This window comes from Gracilinanus agilis, chromosome 5, assembly GCF_016433145.1.
Source record: "Gracilinanus agilis isolate LMUSP501 chromosome 5, AgileGrace, whole genome shotgun sequence".
Taxonomy (NCBI): domain Eukaryota; kingdom Metazoa; phylum Chordata; class Mammalia; order Didelphimorphia; family Didelphidae; genus Gracilinanus; species Gracilinanus agilis.
Genome location: NC_058134.1, coordinates 101,243,087 through 101,264,015, shown reverse-complemented (window position 1 = coordinate 101,264,015; position 20,929 = coordinate 101,243,087). Strand labels below are relative to the sequence as shown.

General features: G+C 35.8%; 1 protein-coding gene across 1 annotated transcript in view; it reads left to right on the top strand.

The window, feature by feature from the left end:
* The window catches only part of CNTNAP2 (contactin associated protein 2), a 1,887,185-nt gene that overhangs the window by 1,010,795 nt on the left and 855,461 nt on the right, over positions 1–20,929 (top strand). The window contains exon 15 of the mRNA XM_044678981.1: positions 11,679–11,879. Coding sequence (XP_044534916.1) covers positions 11,679–11,879 — 201 coding nt within the window. The remainder of the gene's footprint in view (positions 1–11,678; positions 11,880–20,929) is intronic.

Below are 20,929 nucleotides of genomic sequence, written 5' to 3'. Positions count from 1 at the left end.
TAAAAATTTCATTTAAAAATAATTTTTTGGAAATCAAATCCTATTTTGAAGGTATTAACTTACTATTTTAAAGTATTCAAGTGAGACTAGCCTACTTCTGATTCCCATCATTTTCAATCCCCTATTTCTGTGCCTTCCCACAGACTTTCCTTCTCATTTCTACCTTAGTTTCTCTAGCTTACCTTAAAGTTTGCCTAACTAACATCCCTACTGTGTCTCTTCTAGAGACTAGAAGACTCTTCTAATCCCTCAGTTGCTACTGGCTTTTGCACCTCCCTGAAAATCATTTTTATATACTCAGTATGTATTTTCTTTTCTCTAATAGAACATAATTTCTTTCCCTAATAGAACATAGTTTCCTGGAGGTCAAAGGATTAATATTTTTCGCTTTGTGTATCCTCAGTGTCTATCAAGGTGCCTGACACAAAGGAAATATTTAATGAACTTGTTTTTAAAAATGAATGAATGAAAATTATTTCTTTAGTAAAGTAAGTAATTCATTTGTAAAGTAGATAACCATCTCTTTAACATCCAGTTTTTGTAAAATCAGGTATTTGTTGCTCAGGTTTGCCTATTTTGCTGTTGTTCAGCCATTTCAGTTGTGTCCAACTGTTTGTCACCCCAATATTTGTGTTTTTCTTGGCAAAGATATTGGAGAGGTTTGCCATTTCCTTCTGGAGCTCATTTTACAGATGAGAAAAATGAGGAAATCAGGGTTAAGTGACTTGTCCAAGATCACACAACAGATTTGAACGCATCTCCTCTTGACTCCAGGTCCAGGGTTCTATCCACTGTACTACCTAGCTGCCCTTGTTTGCTAACTGTCAGTTCTATTCATATTGGTAACATCCAGAATGAATTTATGACATTTAGGTCAGCCTATCCTTCATATTACTCATTATAGGGATCTGCCCTTTCCTAAGGAAGCACATGGGCTATCAAGGTTTAACTGAATAAAAAGATTCAATCCTAGGCAGGTCAGAGAAATGAATTACCAGACAGGGTAGACAAAAGAGCTAAGAACAGCAAATATTACTCTATGGAGTAATTTTATATAATATTACTCTCTTATCTCTTTGTTTTTCACAATACCTAGCAGGAGAGATTGATTGCCAGAAACCCACGTAGGGAGAAAGAAAGCAGGCAGAATTAGGAGGCCAGAACTCTTCTCAAAAAACAGGGAGATCAAGCCATGAATTGGCAGAAAAAAAAAAAAGAGAGAAGAGAGGTTCTTGGAGGAAGGGAGATCCAGTATCTGAGATTCAAGAAGACCAGAAACAATAAAAATTAAGAGGTCTTTTAGGAAAGTTTCTGTAAGAATACATTAGGCTGACTGGCTGGATCTCAGAATAACAGTACTCTGACTTCCCTAATATCCTTTTTAAATCCTAGAATTTGGGACTAACCACTCATTTTCATCCCCTTTAATATTCTGAACACATTTAAAGACTGGGTAATTTCTGATTGCTTTCTTGTCCCAAGGGAAGTAATTGAGTTTCTGCATATTATCTTACCAAGCTAGAATGTAAGCTTTTTTAGGACAGGAAATGCATTCCATTCATCTTTATCTCCACCATAATGAGTGTCTAGCAGAGTCACTTGCCAATGATAGGTGCTCAATAAAGAGTAATTGAATTAAATTGGCTTCTTAAAAGACATTCTAGAATGGTCCCTTTGGACTTGTTTTCTTTCTTATTCACAACAATCCTTGGCAAAACATACTAACCAAAGGACCTTACAAGAGCCTGTAGGGCTCTCAGAGATGGAAGGCAGGGTTCTCAGAAGCAAGAAATGCTAACCTCAAAGGAACAAAGATGAGAGATCTCAAAGACCAGGGTAGATTATTGAGGGCATGGAATTTTCTATGTCACTTTTCATCTTTGTCCCAGAGGCTAAAATCATTGTTAGAGAAAGGACTTGGGATAAACAAAGCAAAACATTGTGTTTTTTACATGTATTATTTCCAGACTAGAGATATGCTTAGATAGAACATTTTTTACCCATAAAGAATATATATATTTATGTAACATAATAATTGAAAGAGTGTATGAAATTTATTAGTTTACCAAATTCTTTCCAAGGATTATATTAAAGTTTTTAGAATTTCTTCATGCATTTTACATTATATATGTACATGTTAATAACAGATCAGATATTTTTTATGAAATAATCTTACTGTGATTATAGGAATAAGGTTCTTAATTTTTATATGTTGATCAGAGAAAAGGAAAAACCTATCCCTCATTCCCCCTTCCTTCTTCTAGATCCAAGATCCTCTCATAACTGTTAATATACATTTGTCAGATAAATGCCACCAAAGGAGTCACTGAAGTATGCAGTAGGAGTACATATTAGATCAAATACAAAATGCATCCAGAGTAAGTGGTTTTTATACCAACAAAATAGAATGTACATATTAAATTTTGTATGGATGCCCAAATACCATTGAACAAATCTTAAAGAGCCAGAAGACTGCTGTGAATATGTATTAAAAATAATTGAGCAAATTTGGCTAAATCTTATCTAATCCATGTGGTACATTGGAAAGAACATTGGTTCCTTAGTCAAAAAACCTGTTTCAAATCACACTTCTGGTTGTTACTACCTCTATGTAGTCAGTCAAGACACCCCCTCCTTGGACCTTAGTTTCCTCATCTGTAAAATGAGGGGGTTGAACTAGATTACTTCTGAGGACCCTGCCAACTGCAGATCATTGTGTTATATCCCTACGTGATGCAGAGGATAGACAGTAGGACCTAGAGTCAGGGAAATCTGAGTTTAAAACCCAGCTCAGATACTTAACTCTCTGTATGACCTTAAAAAATAGTTTTATTTCTCTCAGGCTCATTTTTCTTACCTGTAAAATGGGGATAAGAATAGCACTTAATTCCCTAAGTTGTTGTGAAGATTAAATGAGGTATTTGTAAAATGCTTTGTAACACTGAAAGTGCTAAATAAGTGTTGGTAATCATCATTATTAGAAGCAAAGAATTTCTTATAAAAAGGAAAATTAAAATATTTTCACTTTATAAAGAAAATATAAAGAAAGTTAGTTTTCTGATTGAATAATGAGGTGGGTAAATGGTGATGCTAAGGAGAACTTCATCTCAAGAGTTTTAACAAATTATTTTTGTTAAGGTGCTGGGTGATTTTAGCAAGTTCCTTGACATAGGATCAGGAGGAAATCCCATATTTTTGAGTGCAATTATATTTGCTTAAACTGTAAAGTTTAAATGTACAGGATTTTGTGTTATTAAATATATAATGAAAAATACTTATGACTTCTTAAGTTTATAATGCACTATATAGTATAGCATACGACACATATTTTGACCCAAACTCCTAAGACAGAGGGAAATAGGAAGACTCTATGAAGCGAAGGCTGCAATGTCACTCAGAGGAGAGAAAATTGTGGGCTAGAAGCTATTTCTAACAGGAAGGAAATAGAGTTGGCCCATGTACGTTAATGGAACTTTAATTCGCCTAAAGGTAAACCTCAATGTTAGAGCATAAATGACACTTGGATTACTGTCAGAATTTTGTCAGAAGATTAGAGGAGAGAGCTAAATAACAGAGCTGCTGGCTCCTTTTTATGGCCAGAGGAGCCAAGGGGAACTCAAGTTGTTGAATGGAGTGGAGATGGAAGATGCAAGTAGAAATAGGACCTAAGTGGGTGCATTAATAAAACTGATGCTAAGACAGGACCATCTCTGTTTCCTCAGGGCCTGAGAGACTTTGCCCCAAATATAAGCCAAGCCTTTATCATGGCATATTTCATTCATATTAGGGCAAAGTATGGGCTTAAAATGATCCCCATGGTGTCAGGGGGAAAGAAAGAGGAGGAATTTGAGATGAGGCAAAGGATTTCTCCCTGGCCTAGTTACAAAAGGAGTGAATACAACCACAGATGAATTGCTGAGCTGCATCTGTCTCAGGTAGAGTTTGTCCATAGGTCCTTGGCTCTGATGTCCTTTAGACTAACACTGGAAGAAGGAGGATGCGAGGTCAGCTAGGGAAGTCAGTGGATTGAGATCAAGATCTAGAAAAGGGAGGTCCAGGGTTCAATTCTGACCTCAGACACTTCCTAGCTGTATGACCCTGGTCAAGTCACTTAATCTCCATTGCCTATCCCTTACTGCTCTTCTGCTTTGGGACCAATATACAGTTTTGATTCTAAGATGGGAGGTGAGGTGAGGGTTTAAAATTAAAAAAGGAAGAAGAAGGTTGGGACTAGACAGTAATGACTCTTCAGAGAAGCTACCCAAGGACTTGGTACCTGGTTACACAAATTTTTTTCCATCTTACCTTAGGATCCTAGATATACCTAGAACTGGTAGATACCTCAAAGGCCATCTCATTCAAACCTTTCACCAACTCCCCTCGCCTTCCCCCCCACAGTTTTACATTTAAGAAAGCTGAGGTCCAGAGAAACTGAGTGATTTGCTCATAATGTCATGATGTCCCTGGACAACTAGTCACAGTAGAGAAAAAGGATGGGTTTGTATTCAGGAAGATCTGAGTTCAAATTGGGCTTTACGTTGGCTGTGTGATCCTTGGTAAGTCTTTTAGCCTATTTGCCTCAGTTTCCTCATCTGTAAAATGGAGATAATAGTAGTACCAACTTCCAGGGTTGTCGTGAGGACCAAATAAGATAATAACTGTGAAGTACTTAGCACAATGTTTGACACATAGTAAGAGCTATATAAATAGTAGTAGAAGTAGTGGTAGTAGTAGTAGTGGTAGTGGTAGTAGTAATAGTAATAGTGGTGGTATAGTAATAGTAGTAGTAGTAATAATGGTAGTAGTAGTAGTAGTAGTAGTAATAGTGGTGGTATATTAGTAGTAATAGTAATAATAGTAATGGTAATGGTAGTGCTAGAGGTAGTAGTAATAGTGGTGGTATATTAGTGGTAGTAGTAGTAATAATGATGATAGTAGTGGTAGTAGTAGTGGTAGTAGTAGTAGTAATAGTGGTGGTAGTGGCAACAACAGCACTAGTACTTAATGCTGATATTTAGTACTAGTACAAAAGTAGTAACTTTTAGAGATCATATTTGAGTTTTTACCACTTCTCCAAGAGGGTAATTCACCCTTTTGTAGAATGGTTATGACTTTTTATGGAGATAAAGGATATTGATCTATATGGAAATGTGCATGCATATGTGTGTGTATATATACATATATATATATATAAAATGTAGGTAGGTAGGATTATAATGAGCCAAGAGTCAAGAGTCAATAAATACTGGGTCCCTATTTTTGACTTCACAAGCAGAGAACAGCTTAATGTAGTCTAATAGAAATAGCTTAATTAAAAAATCCTGGACTGGGTAATTTAAAAAACAACAACAACAAGTGCTTAAAAAGTGCTTAAATAGTTATATGGATACAGAAATGTAGGTAAGGAAAAGGGTCCATGGAGAGCAGCCTTCCAACTTTGGCAATGTCCTTTCACCAAGGACCCAGGCTGCTTCAAAGGCCACAAAGTAAAGATGGAACGATTTTCTATTGTTTCTTTATTTTTCTCTAGTAAATACTTCTTTAGTTTATGTCTTAATTACTATTGCAGATGCCTGGCAAGTCATTTTTTTATTGTTATTTATTTATTAAGTCCTACCACATATGCTGACAAGTTTACAAACACCTTATGTTTTGCTTATTGACAAGAATATTGTACCTTTAATTTAGGAGATCTGAATGTTTGTTTCACCCTAATCATGAAATGGCCAGGCTGTTCATTTTCAGCCATTTAAAACTCTTGGTATTTACTAACACCTAGTGGCAGTGAAACCAAGGAGATAAAATAAAATTCAGAGATTGCTTTGCAAAAGCTCAGCCAAGAATTATCACAACCCTTTAGGGAAATAAAATGTAATGATGATGCTGATGACAGAGAACAAAACTATTGAAATTATAACTAATAGATCTGAAGGAATAATTTCATACACAGAGAATGTTACACACACACACACACACACATATATATACATATATTGCAGACATGGATGTATAGATAATTTATATCTATTTAATAGATGAAATATGAATGCATGTCAAAAAGACTTGAGTTGAAATTCTTTCTCAGGCACTTAAAATCTATGTGACCTTGGGCAAGTCACTTAAATTCTCTTAGCCTTAATTTCTTCATCTTTCAAATGAGAATAATAGTACCAATCAGTTAATGAAGCATTTCCTAAGCATTACCTTTATACAAGATGAATTAGGCATTGTGGATACAGAGATAAAAATTAAAATTTATTTTCTCAAGGATCCTAGTAACATAATCAACATTTATTAATCACTTACTGTATGCCAGGAACTGTGGCAAAGAATATGAAAAAAAGGCAAAGTATAATTCCTGCCCTCAAGGAGCTCACATGTAAACCACTATGGACAGAGAAGCTATAGTCAGGTTAAATAGAAAATAATTGTCAGAGGCAAGGCCCTGGAATTCAGAAGGATTAGGAAAGTCTTCCTATAGGAGGTGAGACTTTAGAAAGCACTTGAAGGAATCAAGAAAGTGATGAGGATAGAGGGAATTCCAAGAACAAGAGATAAGAGGTGAGTGTTATATGTGAGGAAGAGCAAGGAGCCTGATCTGTTATGGTGTGAGAAGGGGGTAATATATATATAAAAACATGGCTAGAACACTAGGTTGGTATTATGTTAAAGGACTATAAATGTCAGAAAATGAGAATTCTCTCAGATCACAAAGGCAGTGGGGAGTATCCTGGAAAATATCGAATGATATGAATAGACCTGCAATTTAAGGAAAGACATTTGTAATTTAAAAAAATTGACCAAGACAATCAGGAAAAGAAATTCCCAAGAATCACTATATAAAGAAGGAACAGAGAATGAGCAAAGAGTCAGACTTTGACTTGACATTGGAAAGAATTCCCTAACATTTGTTCAGCTATTTCAGGCATGTCTGATTCCTCATGACCCTATTCGGGGTTTTCTTGGCAAAGATACAAGAGAGGTTTACCATTTCCTTCTCCAACTCATTTTATAGAAAAGAAAACAGAGACAAACAGGGATAAGTAACTTGTTCAGGGTCATACAAGTGGCAAGTGTCTGAGGCCAGATTGGAACTCAGCTCTTCCTTACTCCTGGTCAGGACTCTATCCACAGTGCCAGTTTCTGCCCATGATAGTTAGTGCTGTCTAAAAGTAGGCTCTTTGCTAGGTATTCAGATAAAAGCTGTATCTGATGTTGGATCAAATCATCTTCTTATACTCATGACCACAGGTGAGGCAGAATTGTGGAGTTGCTACAAAGTTGCCCTCAAAAAAAAACCAAAAAAAACCCCTTATGTTCTAGTTCTGCCCCTGCACATACTGGTTTAAAGTTACCCTGAGAAAATCTGTTAATATCTCAGTGCCTTAGACAAACTCTCTAAGACTATAAGTTGTGGAGAAGTTGCCATCTTGTTTTGATTCATGGAGTTTCCTCACACAACAGTTCCTATCATAGGTACACTCTCTCCCTATATCCCCAAAGCATCACAGATATAGACCTAGAAGACAACCCAAAGGTCTTCTAGTCTGTCCCCCTCATTTTGTAGATGAGGAAATTGCAAGGTTCAGGGATTTAAATGACCAATTCAAGATCATAGAGTAAGAAATCTCCATAGCAAGATTAGAACTTGGTTTCCCTTACCCTGGATGCAGTGCTTTTCTAGATATGGCACGTTGTAGCAGATATTATTTCTAAAATATAAGTTGGACTAGGTGAAAGCTGAGATTATTTCAAACCCCAATTCTAAGGTTCTTTGAAAATTCAGAAATTTGGCTATAGGTTAAATCATTCTCCTAAAATTTAGGACCTAAATCTTGATCTCTGGTGACACTCTGTACTTGAATGTACCTTTTTCATAACTTGTCACTTAAAAACCTTTGTTTTGATTTCATCTCTTTTGAGTTTTTCAGGTTCAATTTGTCTGTATTTTCAAATCAGTCAGACAATCAGCATTGATAGCTAATAGTTTACTGATCATTGTCAGCAGGTCCTGTTGAGAACAGGGAATTGCCCTGGGGCTTCAAAGTGCAGGTACCCAGTGGGGAATTAAGATCACACCCACTGGGCTACAGCCTCAGCCACTACACGTATCATCAGCTGGAAGGGTAGCAAAGTTGCTGAGAGTTACCTAAGCCATCATAGATGAATCTGTACCAAAAGCCTTGTAGACAATTCTCAGCTCACTGCTTCCTATTGATATCCAATTTCCCACTATTTTCCTCTATCAACTGGCACTTCCTCTTTGTCTTCTCTCACAGAAGTTGAATTATCACCTCAATGCAAAAGAAGTGTCCCAGAGACATGAATGGTACATCTCACTCAAGATACAGATACCCTTTGTTTAATGCAGTGATTCCCAAAGTGGGCGCCACCACCCCCTGGTGGGTGCTGCAGCAATCCAGGGGAGTGGTGATCGCCACAGGTGCATTTATCTTTCCTATTAATTGCTATTCAAATTTAAAAAAATAATTTCCAGGGCACTATGTAATATTTTTTTCTGGAAAGGGGGCAGTAGCCAAGAAAGTTTGGGAACCACTGGATTGTTTCCCCAGTGTTGACACCAGAGGGATTTTATAGAGAATCCTAGCAGTAGCCCTGAATATGACATACCACAGAGCATATTCACAGTGCCTACTACTGTGTTTTGCATGAGATACTATTCCTTTTTTCAGTGAGCAAATGAATAAAGCCAGTGTTAGGTATGCCTTTAACAAGGGCTAGAAGCCCAAATTTAATTTACTCCCTTGTTGAGTTATACTCCAGATAGGCCGTTGAGCCAACCCAGGTCAGGGATTATGTAGCATCCCATCTGTAAACTATAAGATAAATTTATGCTCCTTAGAAACACATTGTCAGTCTGAGTTACATATGCTTTAGCAGCCAAATGTTTTAACAGCTTCTTGGCATTGGTCTCACAAAGGCTTGCCTCCTTTGCATTTTACTAGATAATTGTTTTTCTTAGAAACTACAAAACAAGATCTTTTTGCTGCCAACCCATCAAATTTCATTAAATTCTATGTATTGTTGTGGAATTGTTTTATATATTGTTAATCACTGTTCAAAAGTAGGGCCCAGATAGAAGAATCTTTGAGGACAGTTAAAGAAACAGGTTAAAATATATTAAACAATTACAATTTATGTGGGCATGTATATGTAGATAAATTATCATATGTATGCATATATGGATATATTTATGTTATATGTGTCATCTATAAATATGTAATGTATAACATCATATACGTAGAGAGAAGGGATAGTGTAGCAAGATATAATGTATATAAATATATAGTGTAGCAAGATATAATAATGGTGGCCTCTAAGCTTCTGACCCATACTATCTGTGTGACCCTAGGCTCTGAGTGCTTCTAGGCACGTCTCAAAGACTTTTAAGTTACAGATAAAGTTTTGATCTTCATTGACAGATGGAATTTCTTTACCTGGGAGTTAGTATGATAAGAGATTAGAAAGATAATGTTTAGTCCAATGATTGAAAACCTTGAAGATGAGCCTAAGGAATTTTAATAGTAAACAAATAAGGGTCCTATTACATTATTAGAGTGGCTTGGCACCATAATGGACCATAGAGAATCACATTCAGAGTTTCAGAGTAATGGTATATTTCCCATTTCAAAAGGTATGTATCTTTAAGATATGCCTATAAATGGCAATAGCAGGCTGTTGAAACTAATAATATAAAGTTGATTCTCCCCCTCCCCCAAAATTATTCACATGTCTAACTTTCTAAAGATCCATTCTTTTTAATCCATCTTTCTTTGTGGATTCAGATTTTTTTTCTATCATCAGAAACATATATCACTGGTGTTTTTAACTAGAGAAAATGGCCCCAAAGTGAGGGAAATGAAACATTTTGATGCTAGATTTGGGAAATGAAAACTAGATAAAAGAAATTATTATATCACTTTTACCTGGCAGATTCCTTAAACTTGGCTCTGGATCATCATATGACAACAGAAATTATACCCTAATAAGGAAAGGACAAAAAAGCAAAGACAGTATTAAATTCTTTTCCTTTAGCCAAAATAGCTCTTTCCTCTCAAATTCAAGTAGAAGTCAAATAATGGTTTAGTCCTTGTTATATTCATTGTGACCCTGATGACTTATTTGACATCCTAACGCATATTTTGATGCTTTGACATGCCAAACCATTCGTTATTTCATTCATAAGTGTACTCACTCACTCCATCTATACTCACTGTAATCCCTTTATGCATCCATCCCCATATTACGTGTAAAAAATAATTTTCTGGCATTTTATGTTTTTTCCTTCACGCCCATCCCTCTCTTCTTCCCAAGATGACAGGTAATGTGATATATATATATATGTATATATATATATATCACATTACCTGTGATATATATATATACATGTATATATGAAAAAATTCATTAAGGAAATAAAGTGAAGAATGATATGCTTTAATCTGCATTCAGACTCCATTATTTCCTTCTGTGATGGTAGATATCTTTTTTTTCAACATGAATCCCTGAAAATAGTCTTGGATACTTGGATTATTGATACTAGTTGTCATTCACAGTTGATCATTATACATTATTGCTATTACTGTATATACCTTATATGCCTTAATTGACAGTCTTCATGACTTGTGGCTAAAATAATTTTTTAAAATGCACCAAGTCATAGTAACCTTCTAATGAGGAGTCATTATGGACTTGGGCTCATATTTGAATGACAGACACACAGTATGTCATTGGAGTCCTCACGTCTATCCAAGCTTACTTTCTGCTGACCTGGTCTTCAGACCCAAAGCCACGGTCTTCACATAATGAAGGTCCCTTGCTCCTAGCATGCCTTCCCTTCCATATATTTCTTCCTGTAAAAATCCTTATCATCTTTTGAATATGATTTTAAGCCCACATCATCTATGAAGTATTATCTGTATACTTTAGTACAAAATATTCCCTCCTCTTCTAAATCCATATCACATTGAATATACATACTACCACATACAAAAATATGACTCCATGTACTGTCCTCAATTTTAATCATATCTGGAAAAAAAGCCTGATAGATTTGGAGCTAGAAGGGATTATAGAGGGTTTTGAATCCAGTATCTTCATTTCACCTAAGAAATCTCAGGCCCAAAAAATGAGTAAATATCTTGGTGGTAATCACAGGGCTAGTAAATGATGGAGCTGGGACTCGAGCCCAGGTCCAGTGCTCTTTACTCATCTACTAAAATGACAGCTCCTTAAGGGATGAGACCGTGCTAAGATACATCTTTATACATTGCCCTACCTACTATTTAGCCCAATACCTAGTACAAGGTATATATTCAATAAATATTTGTTGAATGAATTTAAATTGTTGATTGAATTTATTGAATGGAAACAAGCAGATAATAGAGCAGGTCATCCTGATAATGTGGGGCTCAAACCCTTTTCTGCCTGAATTATTTGAACCTGCTTCATTTTTATTGGATTCAAATATTTGGACAGATAACTTTTTGTAGAGCCCTAACTGAAAAGTAGGAAAGATTTAGTTATGTCAGATTCTAGCTAGTCTAAACTCAGCTAACACAACTGTTCCAACCAGCTAATCTTTTTTTTTTTTTGACATTTGAAGAATTACATGAATTCTAATAACCCATTGTCTTTGTCATTCTCTGCCCCTACAGAAGATAAAGTGTGGTCAACTGTAAATCATGACTTGCAGAAGCAGACTCCTGTGGTCGGCTCTGGCCCAGAAAAATACTCAGTGGTACAGCTCAATTATAGTGCCTCCATGGATCAAATCACGGCCATCACCAGCAGTGCAGAGTATTGTGAGCAGTTCGTCTCCTATTCTTGCAAGATGTCGAGGTTGTTGAACACTCCAGGTAGGCTGAGAATGGAATGTCACTTTTAATTATTCTCTCAGCTGGTGTCTAGAATTGCCTAAACAATTCAACAGGTGCAGGAGCCTAGTTCATCCTTCCAGAGGCTGGGCTTCCATTTGCAGGCAGCAGTAAAAGAATGGAATAAAATCTCTTGTTTTTCCATGGAATTAGACAAAGACTACATGATTACATGATTCTTGATTTGATGGGTTTGCCTTATTTATATACTTATTTTCTTTTGTTTGTAATCTTTTCTGAGAGTTTCTTGATAGTTCAAGGGCCTTTGGCAAAAGATGTACTGGGCATATTATAAACTTAGTGATAAATGATTTTAATCTCTAAGCTTTGCTTCCTTTAAAGTAAAAGAAAAATAATTTTAAATTTGAGTCCAGTGCGTAAGACTCTGGAAATTTACCATTATCCTTAGCTTCTCTTAGGTATTGACATTATTGTATCACTTATTCCATCATTAGACTTGTAACTAGGAATTCTAGTACCCAGAGCAGATTCACTTAGGGGAAGAGATCCTCTGAGATATAAGAAGGCCCCTCCCTACTTTTACCAGCAAGTCCCCTTGAATGAGACCACAGACCCAATAGGAGTTCGATGTCTTTGTAATGAAGAGAACAGTTTGTTTTAGTTAGGTGCACTTTTCTTTGAGTTGGGGAGGCATCTTCAAAAGAAGAACCATCATGGTTGATGACTCCCATCTCATTGGAGAAAATTATTGGTAGAAGGAGAAGAATAGCATGAGGTGTGGTGGTGAGAGGAAGCTGAGTCCTAGGGAGCAAGAGGTAAACATCACTCTTGGCATGGGGAACTGTGGCCAAAGGAGTAAGAGTAGTCATGGCACAGTTTTAGGAGTATTGGAAAACTATGAAACATGGAGCTAACTGGCCAGAAGTGTGTATTCTGCCCTCTCCCAAATGTTGGTTAGCTGACATAAGTCTTCAGTCACCTACACTAATTATAATTTTGGTCATTACATTAATAATATTTTGTACACATTGATTAAATGCCTATGATGCACTTGTTTGATGATAAGTGATGTCTTTTTTTTTCCAGGAGGAACTAAATACCATTGTGGTTAAAATGATGTGATAAAATAGATTTTATATATTAAGACTTAGGTTAGAAAGCAAAAATATTGTGTATGTGCATGTATTCACTGGCTATTTTATTATTTTTTAGTAAAAGTTATTTTTCATGCAATGTATTGGTCCAAATGAGCTTTACATGCATACATACAAACACACACCCTCCTTTTTACCCCCACCACACAAACACATTTCTTGAAAGGGGTTTAGAAACAAGAAGTGGTAGTGGGAATTGAGTGAACCATAGTGACTCCATTTTGTGACTCAACTCCAAAGGCTTCAACTCTACATCAGAAATTTATTGATGATATGACCTTGGGCAAATCATTTAATTTTTTCATATCTACTTTTTCATCTGTAAAATGTGACTACCAAGGTCTTTTTTTTTTAATTAACAAATTTATTTAGGATATTTTTCCATGGTTACACATTCATGTTCTTTCCTTTCCTTTTTCCCTCCCCATTCCTAGAGCTGACAACCAATTCCACTGGGGTTTACATGAATCATTGTTCTAAACCTATTTTCATATTTTTCTTTTAATAATAATAAGTGATCTTTTAATGCCAGAACCACAATCATATCCCCATTGAACCCACATGATTGACAATATGTTTTTCTTCTGCATTTCCACAGATCTTTCTCTGGATATGAATAGTGTTCTTTCTCATAAGTCCCTCAGAATTGTCCTGGATCATTGTATTGCTGTTAGTAGAGAAGTAGTTCACATTCTATTATACCACAGTATATCAGTCTCTGTCCAATGTTCTTCTGGATCTGCTCCTTTCACTCTGCATCAATTCCTGGAGGTCTTTCTAGCTCACAAAGAAATCCTCTAGTTCTTTCCTTTCAGCAAAATAATATTCCATCACCATCAGATACCACAATTTGTTCAGCCATTCCCCAATTCGAAGGACATTCCCTCATTTTCCAATTTTTTGCCACCACAAAGAGCACGGCTATAAATATTTTTGTCCAAGTCTTTTTCCTTATTATCTCTTTGGAGTATGAACCCAAAAGTGGTATGGCTGGATCAAAGGGCAGGCTGTCTTTTAAAGCCCTTTGCACATAATTCCAAATTGCCCTCCAAAATGGTTGGATTAATTCACAACTCCACCAGCAGTGTTTTAGTCTACCAATTTTTCCTCAACCTGTCCAACATTTATCACTTTCCACCAAGGTCTTTTCTATCTCTAAACCTGTGATCATGTGAATGCATCTTAGTTGTCAGAGTATGCCATATACTAGAGGTGAGTGTGATCAAGAACAACCATTCATAGAACATTTGTTTGTCTGTGGGGAGAGGGGTTCAAAGAAAAATAATATGCCATCCTTTTAGGATTGAGTTCATAGAAAGTCGAGAATTTTGCCCAGATAATTAGATCCAACGAATAATTGCTATTTCCCAATAATGAAATAAACTAGAGCTGGGATCCATAATCCAGTTTAGAGATAGATAGATAGATACATACATACATAGCTAGATACAGATAGATACATAGATACATAGTTGGATAGATAGATAGATAAATAGATAGATAGATGGATGGATAAATATATAGATAGATAGATAGACAGATAGATGAGACAGAGACAGACACAGATAGATATGAACACAAAATATATGAAATATATTAATATATCAAATATTACATATATCAAATATTCAAATATTTGGAGATATGTATTGTGTATGTATTTGTGTGTTTATGTATATTCAAACAAAATTATCAATACAGCTTGTTGTGTGATGAGCCATAGATGTGTTGGCATAGGTATCTTGACTTCTGGGGAACAATTCTTTCCATGATACCATATTGCCCCCATCCCTTTTTTCTTATTATACTTCTCCCTTTCAAAATCTGCTCTTTGACCACCCTAGTGAGTAACTGACAGAGAATAAACTACAATGTTCTACTTCCCAGGGATATTGTACAACAAGAATTAAAGAGTTAGGCTAAAGGGATAAAGTTCTGAAAGTTGGGATATTTTATATGAATTGGCTTGTGTGTTTAAAGGGAATCTTTGAGGGAGTCTCTCTGGACCCCTAAAATCACAAACTGTAAGAGATTGCTTATTCCACTGAAATATGGAGTGTCCCTGAACTTATCCTTTATAGTCTATGCAAGTCATGTACTTCATGTACAATTTGTTTAGCCTTGCTCTTCTGCATACCCCATTCTTGCACTAAAGGGACCACGCTGGGTTCTATTTTTCCCTTTTTAGTCGGTAGCTCTTGAAAGGAAAAGTATTGGTTGTCACAGAAAGTTTCCTTATACTGTAGTATTATGTATGTGTCAAAATAAGGAAGAATACATTTTAATAAAAAAAATCTAATTTCCCATTTTAAAGAGCTAATGGGTGTTATAATTGTTTTTTTTTCCTTTCTATCCTTCTTGGTAACACTCAATTTTAAGTATCCATTTACTTGTACTTAACTAAGACTGAATTATACTGCAACTTCGGCAGAAGTACATGTGACATCTGTTTGAATATAAAATGAATTCATTATAATCATTGAAATTAAAATGAATATCAAATGAGCTTGTAATAGCAATGCACTTAAAATGTTATTCCTTATTTTGAGAGTCTCGCCCTCATGAGTTCATTTGGTGCCATATAATTTCTAATGATACTTTTTATAAGGCTTTCATTTGGAATTTGTATCTATCTCACTTCAGTTTTGATGAATGTTCCATTGTAATTTACTGTTAATTAAACACAAAAAGCACTCGTTATTGCTGTTTTGCAACTTTCTCAAGTATTATGATGTATGATTTGCCATCCTATTGTGAGACATTTCCATGGTTGTTATTTTTCCTTCAGAAGTATACTATGGAGTCTAATTTTTGTGAAGGTTTAACAATCTGGAACTTCATTCTATTAAAGATTGATCAGCATTTATTTTGCATATGAGGAAACTGAGACCCAGGAAGGTTGAATTACTTGCCTAAGGACACAAGACTCCTCTGGCATTTCAGTTTTCAGAACCCATTCCATTAAACTACTTCCTGAACAAGGGAGCTACTTCTTTTTGTAACTCCTCATAAATATTTACATAGGCCTTCATGGAGAGCTTTCATGTTTTTAGTTATAAAAAAATTTTATAGAGTTCCAAACAAAAACACAAGCAAAAACAAACTGTCCTCTGATGATGTTTTTATGTACTATAACCAATGTATTCGATTAGCTCATGGGCACAGCTGTCTAAGAAGGAGCAAATATACCTTGTCCAAATATAAAAACATTTTGATATTTGATCTGTTTGGGGGAGTTTTGATGTCAATACACTTTAGGAGAGGCTGATTAGGCCCACAAATTTGTAGTTATTTGAATTTGCAAAATGCACAGAGTCCAATATACTTGTGAAAACATAAACTTATGAAACATTTTCATTGACCACATCTCTGATTATTTTTCAGAGAAAGATTCTAACATGAGGACTGTTAAGGGTCTTTGTGAGGGATCGAACTTTTTCCCTTTAATCTAGAGGATTAAGTTGACATAGTGGATTGAACACTGCACTTGCAAGACAAGAATACTATGGTCCAAGGAATATCTCCTCTAACATGTTGGAAGCTGATAGGTGGCCCAATGAATATGAGTGATAGACTTCAAATCAGTGACTGCAGTTCAAGTTCCAACTCACATACCTAAAAGTTGGGTAGCCCTGGGTAAAGTCACTTCAGCTCTTTCAGTTTAATTTTCCTCAGCTGCAAAATGGGAACAGTACTCATATAATAGGATTGTCGTGAGGATTCAATGAGACATCATATGTACAGTCCTTTATATCTTAATCTGTTTAAATGAAAGCTATTAGTAGTAGCATCAGCAACAACAGGAGCAGCAGCAGGAAGGGGAGCAAGAGGAGTCCTTGTCAGGGGTGAGGGTTGTGGTGGATGAGGAAGAATAGGCATAGGAGCAGTGGAGAAGGGGGAGAAAGACTACGAGGATCAGTAGAGAGAAGGAGGAGGAGAAGAGGGGGAGAGGGTGTAGAGAGTAGAAGAGGAAGAGCAGTCAAAGTGAGAAGAAAGAGAGGAGTTACTGTAGCAGTTATGGACAGGTCTTGACTTTTCGGAGTCTTGGTTTTCTCATCAGTAAAAATAGAGATAAACATACTTCAACTTCTTACTTTGTGAGGTTGTTTAGAAAGTGTTTTGAAAACCTAAAAGATCTTTATAAATATGAGTTATTATTCTTGTTGTTATTATCTTACCAAAGTAAATCAGCCAATTTATGTTTGTCTACAAATGGGACAATTAAAGTATATTTATTTTAATGCATATTTTCTTAGATAATTTTCTTCCATGTATCTTTTTTTTAATAATACACATAATAACATGTTTAGGAATTCTATTCTTGATTCCTTAGATATGAAGGATCCGGTTTTTCTTATTTTTATTTAATTTTGGGAATAGAAAATTGATATTAATTGCTCATTGTTTTGACAATATGAGTATGCTTTTAGTCTCCAGGGTTGTTTTTTTCCTACTAGTTTTTCAATATAGTATAACTCTCATGAGTAATTCTTTGATTGCTTAAAGGCCGATAGAGATGAATTTTGCTGGGGAAAGGCAATTTAAATTATCCATTTTTCTATTCAGCTTAGCTTAAAATTTGGACTGTATGTTGAAAGGAAGTTATGCATAAACACTTCTGCCTTTATAGCAAAGTTATTTGAAATTCAATATAGGTCGAGAATGCCAAACTGTGATTTAGAGGCAATCAAAAGGAAAGAAAGCATTATTAGGACTTTGTACCTAATACAGTCCTGTTGGTGGAAAAGGTTATAACCCATTCCTAGCAAATACTGCCCAGAATTTGTGTTGTCACTGAAAGAGCACATTTACAAGTCTGTATGCCATGTATCATTATTGATTCTCTCTAAGAGTATTTAGTGTCACTTACAGGAAAGATTCATTATGTTTTTTTTAAGAAACACTATGCCACTGCAGCTAAAGAATAACATTTGGAGAAAACAAGATTAAACTTCATGACTGAGGTGGACCAATAGTAGAATAATCAATGAATTAGCCTGTTGAACTGGTAGAGACTGGGGGGATCAAGGCACATGACCCCTGTTGGTCTCTCCCTATATGAGTAAGTGTACTAGATATTCCACAATGTCATGGGATGCTCAAAAACAAGAGTCTTGTGGGTAATTAAGAGTCTGGATGGTAACAGGTTTGTTTTTTTTTTCCTTATAGGAAAGATTTTTCAGAGAACCCTACCTACACACAAATTTTCAAGGTGAAGACACCATGGACTACTTAATGGGGATATCAGCAATAAACTCCAACACCCCCCTCCTATCCCTCCTGGTCATGCCATAAATACCCAAGAGTATCTAAAAAGCTTATCCATTGAGAGACACAAGGTTCTCTTATATTGGTACTATGGAAGGAATTCTGGTTTAGGAGATTTAGGATACTTAAGTTCAAATTCTACCTCTATTGTTTACTCTCTGGGGGATCTTGGGCAAGTAGTTTAATTTGGCTGGCCTCAGTTTTATCATTGATAAATTGAGAAAGTTGGACTATGTGAATTTTGAAATTCCTTTATATTTCTAATCCTTATGTTAAATTGTAGTCCTAATCCTTATTTTTAGTTGCTCTTTTATAACCCACAGAAATGAGCTTTCCTTTCTTCGGGAAGCAGGAACTGCCTATTTGTGCTGAATTGAGATCTTCTGGAACATTTAGTATAATCCTTGGATGACCTTCTTCATCAATATAAATGCTCCTTGGGCTGGTGCAGATTGCAAGTCATGTAATGTGCTGGAAATCTTTTAAGTCTCAATAATTTAAGTCCAATACTTGGGGGTCTGTTTATCATCACAGAATTTGAAAGTTAGAAGGGACCTCATCTACCATTTTGCCCAACCTACATATGAAAGGAGATCCTGCTGTGACACAACTGTGGTCACCTAGCCTCTCTTTAAAGGCTTCCAAGAAGGAGTAACCCGTACGCACGTTCTCCATTTTTGAAGCCATCCCTTCCTGCTTTGGAGAGCTAAGTTGTTAGAAAATTTTTCTTGTAATAAGCCTAAATTTGCCTCTTCGCAACTTTTATCCCTTGCTACTATTTTGATTCTCTAGGGCCAGACACACAAGTCTAATGAATCCTCCACTTGACAGTTCTTCAGAAACTTAAAGACAACCATCATATCTTTCCCCAAGTTCCCCAAGTCTTCTTTTCTCCAAACTAAACATTCCCAATACCTGCAACAGTTTCTCACATGTCATCAGCCCAAGGCCATTCACTAGCTTTGCTTCACATCTCTATATTTTGTTCAGTTTATCAATGTCACCATCTCTTGTTATTGTTACTTACATGTTTCTTCTCATTTTCTCATCGTATGTCCCCAGCAATATCTTTTCCACTGTTAACTAAAAGTGATAATGTTTTATGTCCCGCTTTGGCCATTTTCACCTTTGGTATCTCCTGCATTTTATAGTCTTTAGAAATGATATTTCATAATTCACAAACAGATGGCATAAGTAGGAGAATGTGTTAAAAGAATAAGTTTGGTCAGAAGAGAACAATTGTGAATTATTGAAAACATGAAAATGGTGTTGCCTAATTGATGCAAGGTACTCCTTACTTTTATCCATTGTGGAAAGGGATTGAGCCTCCACTAAATCTCCTGTGCCTCTTTTTATTTTTTTTGCAATGATCCTATTCAAAACATTATTTTATGTTAAAAAGTAAAATAAAAAATGTAACACATATGATCATAGAATTTAATTTATGCTGGATTATGGTCCAATGATTATAATGATTTTTTAATAATAGAATTAATATTAAATACTAATGATACTATAAGCATTAATTACTAATTATTAATATGTGTCCAGAGGGATATATTATCTTTTTTTAACTCTTATGTTCTGTTTTAATATCAATTCTAAAACAGCTACTAAGTATCTGAGGTCAAATTTGAACCCAGGTCCTCCTAACTCCAAGCCTGGCCCTCTGTCCCTTATACTACCTAGTTGTCCCTGGACTATATTATCTTCCGATTCTTGCCAATGACTACCAAAGTCCTTTCAGACTAATAATTCAGACACTAAGTAAATTCATGAAACCTAGGCCAACTTCATATCCCGGTTTTTTCCCGCCACATTTTCAGGTTAGTGTGACCTTAGTATCTACCCAGATATCCTTATAACTTTATCTTGACCTCCTTCTCTTATCATTTATGACCCCCTTTAATGTCTTGCTTCCCACCTCCCCCCAGATATGGGGCCCAAAGGATATTTCACGCACAGTGCATTGCCCAGAAAATCAATCCAAGTCAGCTTCCTAGAAGACTGTTTTGAACTTGAGCATCCCACATTGATCCTATAGAAATTTGCAACACAATTGAGATTTATAGTTTATGTATACTGAGTACCTACTATCTCTAGGGGAGAAGTTAAGTACCATAGGAAGATAGAATACCAGACTTTATAATCAAATTGAAGAATGTATATATGGCAAACCACACACACCATGAGCAGAACAAGAAATTTTCTAAAGACACAATAATGTCCCAGTTAACCCACACTTAAGTTTCTAGAACCTTCATGATGAGTTGTGTAAATCCTTCAGGGTAAGTCATGTAACAGTTGGGAATTACAACAGTGTAAATCCAAATCAGACATTGTACAGGAATGTCTCAGGGCATGAAATCAAAAGCTACTTTTCTAAAGCCTTCAAACAAAGTCAAAGGCTTACAAAGTCACCTGGAATTTAATAAATGTTAAACACAGCCCTTGAGATTTGGAATTTAGGAACCTAAAACCTCCCTTCCTCGGAAGTGCAGATTAGTCCAACAAAGAATTTTATTCAGTAAGACAATTCTGCACCATGCATAGATTACCATGGTACAGTTGCAAAGTGTCTTAGACTAATCAGGTCTGGAGCATACCTGATCAGAATGCAAATCTGAAGTTGCCTTTGGATTGCTTGGC